This window comes from Stegastes partitus, unplaced genomic scaffold (assembly GCF_000690725.1).
Source record: "Stegastes partitus isolate 25-593 unplaced genomic scaffold, Stegastes_partitus-1.0.2 Scaffold954, whole genome shotgun sequence".
Taxonomy (NCBI): domain Eukaryota; kingdom Metazoa; phylum Chordata; class Actinopteri; family Pomacentridae; genus Stegastes; species Stegastes partitus.
The window spans coordinates 320,743-330,192 of NW_007578685.1; the positions used below are offsets into that span (position 1 = coordinate 320,743).

General features: G+C 46.6%; 2 protein-coding genes across 2 annotated transcripts in view; both read right to left on the minus strand.

The window, feature by feature from the left end:
- Window positions 1–1,767: 1,767 nt before the first annotated feature.
- LOC103366580 (frizzled-7-like) lies at window positions 1,768–3,360 on the minus strand. Its single transcript, XM_008294348.1, has one exon. The coding sequence runs from the start codon at window positions 3,358–3,360 to the stop codon at window positions 1,768–1,770; it is 1,593 nt and encodes a 530-aa protein (XP_008292570.1).
- A 2,778-nt stretch (window positions 3,361–6,138) lies between these two features.
- The window catches only part of cdk15 (cyclin-dependent kinase 15), an 8,649-nt gene continuing 5,337 nt past the window's right edge, over window positions 6,139–9,450 (minus strand). The window contains exons 10-13 of the mRNA XM_008294331.1: window positions 9,197–9,260; window positions 9,062–9,110; window positions 8,330–8,472; window positions 6,139–8,224 (exon numbers count right to left, since the gene is read on the minus strand). Of these exons, the coding sequence (XP_008292553.1) occupies window positions 8,112–8,224; window positions 8,330–8,472; window positions 9,062–9,110; window positions 9,197–9,260 (369 nt within the window). The 3' untranslated portion in view covers window positions 6,139–8,111. The remainder of the gene's footprint in view (window positions 8,225–8,329; window positions 8,473–9,061; window positions 9,111–9,196; window positions 9,261–9,450) is intronic.

Below are 9,450 nucleotides of genomic sequence, written 5' to 3' on the forward strand. Positions count from 1 at the left end.
CAGCGCTCTGAGGGACGCCGGCGCCCTCTGCTGGAGGACACGTTGACGACTGAGTGGAAACACTGAAAACACATCAAATAAACACAGAGCAAGACAAACCTGGAGACCTGAACATCTTCAGACCTCAGGAGACACAAAACCACACAGAACTGATCCAGAAACAAACTGAAACAGAATAAAGTCCGTAAATAAAACACCACAAATAGTGAAATACACAGTTTAGCTGCAGTTCCTGTCAGCGGCCACCGGAGGGCGACAAACTCCATCAACCACAGGCGCTGATTTTACCTGAAACATCCTGAAAGCTTCAGTTTGTCTGCCAGCAGCGGTTTTATATGTTTTCACTGGAACTGATTCATTATTTCACAGATTCTTCAAATTACAGAAAACAGTCCGTGAAGCTTCAGCTCGTTAGTCGGTGATGTCCACACAGAGCCGTTGTCAGGGAAACATTCGTTGAATGAATTCAAACAGAATTAAATGAAGAGAGCATAAAGCCAGCAGCAGGAGGACCCACAACCATCAGTCTGTTCTCAATCACTGTTTATTTGTCATCAACACATCTGAAAGCTTCATGAAGACGTCGCTCCTCGTTTCTAAAGCGTTCTCCACGTTTGGACTGAAACCTTCTTGAGTGAAGTTTTCAGAACCAGAACAGAATCTGAACAGAAACTTGGATGTTCTTAAAAATCTAATCCGACATGTTGACGTGTTTTTAATTTAACTGCAGTGTTTCTAAAAATAAAAATACATTAAAAAAACACTCATAATTGTGACATTTTCGGACATTGATCAATCAGATCTGGTGGTGGTGAACAGAACATCTGGGACGAGTTCATCAGCGGGTCAGGTCCAGCTTGTTCTGATAAACCTCCAACAGTTTTATGTCATAAAGCCAGAAAATATTTTAGACAAACTTGAAGTTCATTTGAAACACTTTCTTTTCTCTTTTAGAGACATGAAAGACGAGACGAGTCGTGGTCGGGACAAGAGCCCGTCTTAGCGGGTCGGGACTACAGCTCGTCTTAGCGGGTCTGACCTGGTTGAGCTTCCGAGGCGCCCAGTGTTGAACAATTCTGAACTCCTTTTGTACATCCATCCATCATCTCTACACCTTCATCCTCACCAGGGTCATGGGGGGCTGGAGTCTATCCCAGCTGACTCAGAGTGAAGGCAGGTTCACCTGGACAGGTAACCAGTCTATCACAGGGCTACACTTAGAGACAGACAACCAAGCACACTCACATTCACACCTACGGACAATTTACAATCACCAATTAACCTCAGCATGTTTCTGGACTGTGGGAGGAAGCCGGAGAACCCGGAGAGAACCCACGCTGCACGGGGAGAACATGGAGACTCCACGCAGGAAGATCCCGGGTGTCCTCACCGGGACGCAAACCGGCGACCTTCTAGCTGTGAGGCCACGGTGCTAACCACTGAGACACCTGCAGCCCAAAATGGTTGTTAACAGGATTCGAACTCACGACTGCTGCATCGAGGACTTCAGCTCCTGGTCCTATCGGGTCGAGCTACCGGGCCGTCTCTAATTCTGTACAGATTCTAGTCACTTTGAGCACATTTCACCTTTTTTTTTTTTTTTGAGACATTTTGTTTTTCATTTGTGACAGATTTTAACTAAGTCGGTTTTTATTTTTGTACCTTCCGGACCATTCCGACCTCATCCAGGAGGCAGGCTGGACTTCACCTTTACCACCTGACGCCCAACAGTCCAACTAGAGCCCTGAAGGTTCTGCTTCACAGCGTTCAAAACTTCAGTCTTTGGTAAAAGCGTCGCCACAACTGCAGCGTCTTTCTCGACCAAACCCAGAATCCGGACGTGATGCCGACCATCAGGCTCATCAGGTGTTTGACCACAAACATGGTGAAGTCCGGCGAGCTCGGCACAGAGCGTCCGGTCGGACACGGCACGGCGAAGCGTTCGCAGGTCTGCAGCCGCCATGTTGCCTCCCAGCGCGGCCGGAAGTGAAGCTCGTAGAGGCAACAGGCGATGACGCCGGCGGTGGGAACCGTGTACAACACGCCGAACACGCCGATCCGCACCATCAGCTTCTCCAGCTTCTGCGTCTCAGTGCCGCCGTGCTTCATGACGGTTCTGATCCGCAGGAGCGGTACAAAGCCGGCCAGCAGGAAGGCGGCGCCAACGAAGAGAAAGATGCAGAGCGGCGCCACCACGAAGCCTCGCAGCGCCGCCGCGTCGTGGATCCCCACGGAGCAGACGCCCGTCAGCAGGTCGCCCTCCACCTTCCCCGACGCAAGGACGGCCACCGTCTGGACCGCCGGCACCATCCAGGCCGCCACGTGGAAGTACTGCGAGTAGGCCTCGATGGCCTCATGACCCCAGGTCATTGCGGCAGACTGGAACCAGGCGACAGACAGAACCACCCACCACATGGAGCTCGCCATGCTGAAGAAGTAGAGGACAGTGAAGAGGGTGGTGCAGCCCACCTGTCCGGTGCCCTGAGCCACCATCCGGTACCCATCCTCCCTGAACCGGCCCACACATGCCACCCGCTCCTGCAGCAGGAAGCCGGCGCCATAGGCCGCCGCCACCACGACGTAGCAGCCAGACAGGAACACGACGGGTCTCTCTGGGTAATGGAACCGCCGGACGTCCAGTAGGTAGGTGAGCACGGCGAAGAGGCTGCTGACGGTGCACAGGCCCGACCCGACGCCGACACACAGTCGCCCGAACCTCACCTCCTCCTCACTGAAGTACGTGAGTCCACCAGGCCGGGTCGCCTCACAGGGGGCGCCGCAGTCCTGGGCCCCCAGGAACCGGTAGCCCAGGTAGGGCGGCACCTGCAGCTGCAGGGGACAGGAGAAGGGCTGGGAGGACCGGGTCAGGAGCTCGGGGAGGCTCGAGGTCGGGTCGGAGGCGGCACCATCACTGGTGTTTTGGCCCACGCAGATCTCTCCGGCGCCCTGCACCGGGAAGTTCTGGCAGCGCAGCCGGTCCGGCCACGGGAAGCCGAACTTGTTCATGAGCGCCTCGCAGCCCTGCCGCGCCCGCTCGCACAGCGCCCGGCAGGGCGGGATGGCCCGGTCCAGAACCGTGCACACCGGGGCGTACAGGGAGCACAGGAAGAAGCGCAGCTCGGCCGAGCACTGGACCTTCACCAGCGGGTAGAACTGGTGGACCTCCAGGCCGGCCTCCTCCTGGCTGTCGTGGCCCAGCAGGGTGGGCAGGATGGTCCGGTTGTACTCCAGGTCGCTGCACAGCGGGATGGAGATGGGCCGGCAGAGGCCGTGATCCGGGCCGAAGAAGTCCTGGTGCTGCCCGCCGGCCGGCCAGAGGAGCAGCAGAACCGCGACGCAGCAGCAGATGGACCCAAACATGAGGATGAAGGTTCTGCTGGCGGTGAAGCTGAAGTTCTGATGTGCTGCTTCTACCTCAGTTCTGCAGGATCCGTCTCTGATGTCTGCTTTAAGCAGCACCGTCCTCCAATCAGGAGCCTTGTTGTATCGCTGCTGCTGATTGGCTGACAGACCAGCACAGTGGTTTCATGTCTTTGTGTTTGAACTCAACACAGAACCAACACTGACTCCTCGTCAGGAATCAGACACTCTGAGCAGATCAGGTTCTGTTCATGTCTCAGAGGGTCCAGCTGCTACACGCTCCGGTACCAGATGTCCACCTGGTGATCGGTGGGAGGTCAGAGGGCGTCGCAGACACAACGTGAACCAGACCAACACTCAGCTGATTAAACTCAGCTTCAGGAGACGTTTTTACAACAACCAGTCAACAGGATTTAAACGATCATGTGATCAACACGAGCTGCAGGTCAGCAGAACCAACACAAAGAGGAACCAGAACCAACACAAGGACTCATCAAAACCTCAGGAGCACGAGATCCACTGCAGTAACATGTTAGAGTGACTGAAGGTTAACAGGAGGAAACAAACTGTGACCAAATAAAATAAACGGATCTGCTCAGAGACACATAAACATGAGAAAGTGTTTCATCAGAAACCTGAAGCTGTTTGGTGGAGAAAGAATCCATCATTAAAAAACAGACCTTCTGAGAGACAAATAATCTCAGTGTTTGCAGAAAATGCCGTATTTGTTTTGAAGAAAAGTTAGCGTTAGCATTAGCTTAGTTCCTGATTACATTCAGCTGCTGCTTCATTTAATTAGTGAATGGATGTTTTTAAATTTACATGTAGCTGTCGTAAATGTAGTGTTAGCCTTAGCAAAGGCTAACTCAGGTTATTTCACCTGCTAGCCATTTGGCAGTTTTTAGCATCAAAGTTTCTGTAAACGTAACATTTAATAATAATTGTTTGAAACAGACGGACGTCAGATTTTAGTTTGATGTTTTTAAAAAGTTACGTTAAGAGAAAACACACTAGCTAAATGTAGTGTTAGCTTAGCAAAGGCTAGCTCAGGCTAGTTCTACAGCTAGCTTTCTGTTTTAGTGTGTTGTTTCAGCTCCATCGAACGGCACATTTGACCTTCTGCTGCCGTAAAGACGATATTTGAGTTGATTTTTGTGTTTTCGGGGTGAAATGCTTGAAATCTGTCATTTTGGTTCTACATGTCAGAGTAACCAGCAGCGACGCGAACGCTGCAGCAAACTGACAGAAAACCAAGAAAAACTTTGTTGTTTAGAATAAAAATAACTCGTCTGAAGTCGCCACACGTCTGAATATCAAAGGCTGCTGCGTCTGATTTATTAATGACCACATTAGAATGAATTTTCTCTCATCAAACGTAGACGAACACAAACAGAGTTAAATATGCACAAACACCTTCCTGTTTCTCTTTCATCCCTCCAATCAATCAAATGCTGGCAACAAAACCACATTTGATTTTCTGTCAGTCAAATGATAAATTCTATATTTACATATGAAACCGTCCGAACAGCTCAACGGGAAAAGTTTTCACCAAACTTTAGTTTTGAAGTTAATTAGACGTGTCAAAGAAACCATCACAAGTTGAAACCAAAGAGCTGAACGAGCTGTAAATAAAAATAACTGAACTGAACAAAGCAAGAAGCTAAAAATCATAAAAACATGAACAGAAAATAGAGCTAACGAAAACTAGCATCGTTCTCCAACAAATGATCTGAATTCTTGTCTCTCAGAACAACAGCAAAAGACAAAAGGAGTGAATCTGCTCCAGCTTTAGCATGTGCGGCTAACTGTCTGAACTAGTCAGCTTTAGCCTCAGTTTACTGCCAAAAGCAACAGCTAATGTGTAAATAGTGAGTCACCACTGCTAGTGTCGCATATCTGGCTAACTAGCTACCAGCGGTGCGCAAAGGCTTCGAAGGCTGCTGTCAGACTTCCTTTAAAAGCAAACAGTGAAACGAGAAGGAACCAAAAAACAAAAAATCCCACAAGAACTAAATAATGTGTAAATACGGGGTTAGCCACTGCTAAAGGTTCAACCCTGCTAACATTATCACGTATGGCTAGCAGCAGCAGGAAGCTTTCTTTCAAGGCTGAGTGTTAGCATGTCATTAGCAAAGTGCATTAGGTTGTGATGTTTAAAGTTAGCGTGAATCGGAGTCATCAGACCAGATGAGTGCTAATGCTAATGTTAGCATTAATCAATCCATTTTTAATGATTGGATCAGCACACTGCAAAAAATCTGTTAAAATCTTATGACTAAATGGTCAACGAGTGACTAAAATTACAAAAATATCCACAAAACACTGCAAAGATGTTTCATCTCCACATTGGTTCATTGAATGTTTCAGTGATTTTTGTGTTTTTGTTTCCACAGGATTGTATTTTATTGCGTTTTAGTGTTTCTGTGTGTGTCACAGTAGTTTTTTTTAATGTTTTGGACTTTTGTAGATTATTTTCTGATGTCTGATAGTCTTTCTCTGTAGTTTGGAGTACGTATAACAGTACTGTCAGTGTTCTGTTGTTTTGCAGTCGTTTGTTTTATGGCTTTTTTCTGTATGTTTGTTGTCTGACGGTGTTTCACTGTGGATGATTGTATCTGCAGGTGTCCTCCAGTGTGTCTGTGTGTTTAACACCATTTGTTTTTACAGTATTTTAAAGTTTGCTTGTTTTATAGGATTCCAGGATTTCATTTTTAGTGTGTTTGAGGAGGAACATCATCATCAGACAGATGGAGTCAGAGAAATGATGAAGTCCAGCTGTTTTCACTCTGATGCGTTTTATTGTTTGATTCGTTCTGCTGTCGGCAGCTTCGTCTGTTTCTTTGTGTGTTAATAAAGTTTTCCTGTGAAGGCAGCGGCCGCTCGCTACGACACAAACATGTCGGTTAGCGAGAGTCAGCCGGGAGCTTTAATCAGCTTCATTCATTATTCATGCAGAGTTTCAGGGGACGTCTTCACAGAGAATCCTCATTAAGCTGCTGCTAACACATGCTAACGAATGCTAACAGCAAAACAGAAGACCGAGGGGACGCTTCACATTTAGATCAACAATAAATGACATTAGATGAGATTTCCACATGCGAAGATTCAGCTCAGAAAAACTTTAATGTGACACCCCGCATTTCTGTGGCCACTTCATGCTAACATGCTAACAGCTAATCTGAGGAAAGTTTAATGTAGAAATCTTTATTTAAAACAGAAATTCTTTATTGAAACAGAAAAACTCTGCTGCAATGCTAACATTTTTTTGTGACCTGCTAATGCTACATAATAGGCTAACACTGCTAATTTGATTGACATTAAGCTTAGCATTAATCTTGCTAGCTGATGCAGAGGTAGTTGGAGCTATGTGCTTAGGCGGCAACACTAGTCTTTCTAAATGCTAACTGTTACCCTGCACAAAACCACCAACCAGCAGCTAAATTAAAATAAAACGCAATAAAAGCATGTCATATTAGCAAGTTAGCATTTCTTTAGTGTTGGCGTGTGTTTGGATGTCTGTTGGTAGTAATATGTCAGCGTTTGTCTGCTACTAAGTTAACAACTTATGGAATAACGGTAAACTTTATTTAACAGGTTAGCTGTAAGTGTTAGCTGCCATATGCTATGCTTGGCAAGGGACTCAACATGTTAGTGTGCAACTGTGCATTGCAGCTGTGATAATATGTGAGTCTGTTAGCATGAAGCTATGTCAACATTTGCCAGAGCTACCACAAACTTATGGGATGACAGTAACCTTTAGTTATCAGGTTAGCTGTGTTAGCTGTCATGTATTGTGCTTGCTAACACATTCTTGCCCACACTTAACTGATTAATGAGTTTCTAAGCTAGCTTCTCAGCTAAGGTTTCTTATTCCCCATTGTAAAAAGGCCAGGAGATTTTTTATTTTTTTTGGCATTTGTGCTAGAGTAGCATAGTTAAGCTAAGCTAGATAGACATGTCTATCCTCTTACCAGAAAACAAACTCCCTAAAAGTCTGCTCGTGTCTTATGATCTAAAACTGTTAAGTCATAACACATTTAGATAAGCATTTAACTAGCTAGCTGATGCTAAAGCATGCTGAGGCAATTGGAGCTAGAAGCCAAAGAGACAGTACTAATCTTCAATTAATACTAAGTGTTAGCCTACATAAAGCTATAAACTGAAAGCTATTGTAAAAAAAAACAGATGCAGCTAAACAATATATTAGTGATAGAAGCATGTTAGCGTTTCTCAGTGTCAGATTGTGTCTCGATGCCTTAGTAGTGGCATTATGTCTTTTGTCTATGCTACTAAGCTAACGACTTATGGTATCATAGTCATCTTTCATTAGCAGGTTAACAGCAAGAATTAGCTGCAATGCGCTATGTTTGCTAACACACCTCATGTTTTGCCGATTTGCTGGTAAGCTACTTTCCGAGTTAATGCTACTTACTATTAACATTGAGGCTACGCTCACTGTTCCCCCAACTTCTGGCATCTGTGCTAAGCTAGGCTAAACATGTCCATCTTGTGACCAGATCAGAGATTTCATTCAAGGCCGACAGCTGCAGAGAGCAACATGTTTGAATTTAATCGCTGATGCTTCATTTTCCAACATTTCTTCAACTTTTACAGAACAAGCACATTCAGACTGCGTTGGTTAGATCTTCCCCTCCAGTCTCTCTGTAAATACGTGAATGACTTAAAACTCTTTCCGATGAGTCACGTACGACAGTCGGCGGGTTCGTCTTGTCCCTGATTGGACCGTTTGCTCACCAACACTTAGCGGCGGGCAGCACGGACGGTTTGATCCTCCGTCCAGGGTTGAAAATGTCTCTGACCTCCGTCTCCAGACGAACGCCGGGAACCTTGAAGATGGACGTCGCTGAAATCAGAGAAACTTAAAGTTCAGCTTGAGATGGCTGTTAGCAGGTATGTAGCATGTTGGCATGGAAATGCTAACTGTGCTAGCATGTGGCTGCGTTCTTACTGTCTCGGAGGTGCATGATGGGAGGAGGCAGAGTGCTGAAGTACGGGTGCTGCAGGGAGTCCTGGGCTGAGATCCGGTCTGCAGGAACAACCTTCAACATGTCCTGGACCAGGTCCTCGGTCTTGTAGGGCAGCTGGTTCAGCCTGATCAGGATCAACAGGTACGACACAAACACCTGATCTACAGCATGGAACAGATGATGAGGTGAGCACACCTCTAAGTAACCGCCTGTTTCTCAGCTGGACAGGAGACCATGTTGGAAACTCAGGCCCCAAACTGGAAGCTCAAGCCTGATGGATGCTGGAGAACATCCTCTGGTCAGATGGAGATCAATGTGTTGGGCTCACATGGAGTCCAGATATTTGGTGTGAACCTGACCAGGACCACCACAGTGGATCATGGTCCTGACAGTGATCTGAAACTCATTCAAAATGAATGAAAGTCCAGAATGATTTAAACCCACCAGTACGTCTGCCACAGTGAATGGAAACAGCTGACACCACAGCAGAAACTTTACTGTTCTACTCAGAAGTAATCTGATTACTGTCACATTGAGGTGACGCTGCACAGGACCGTCCTGGTACAGTGTAATCCATTACCCAGCCCTTTAGCATGCTACATGCATGCTGCTCCATACTAACTACGTGCATTTTCCAGCCATTAGCAGTTAGCTCCAGGCTAACATGTTGTCATAAAACTAGATGAGCACTAACGCTTTCACAGCTAGCTTACCTTTTCCAAACGGTCCTGAACGGCTTTTGCTTGGAGGGCAGGAACCACTCTGCAAAGACAAACGATTAGCATGCTAGCGTCAGAAGTGCTGTTAGCTCCATTTATGAGCTGCAGCGTTGGGACAGGTGAACTCACCTGGCTTGTAGTTGGGCAGCTGGCTGACCCCTGGCCAGCTGTCCTCAGAGGGGACGCCCAAGACCTGCAGGCCCACGTTCAAGCTATTATTGTTAGCATGTAATATGTAAACAACAACAAACTGACAGTAAACAACAACAAACTAACAGTAAACAACAACAAACTGACAGTAAACAACAACAAACCAACAGTAAACAACAACAAACTAACAGTAAACAACAACAAACTAACAGTAAACAACAACAAATTGACAG

Coding starts and splice junctions, on each gene's coding strand:
- LOC103366580 (XM_008294348.1), bottom strand. CDS start 3,360: ATGTTTGGGTCCATCTGCTGCTGCGTCGCGGTTCTGCTGCTCCTCTGG.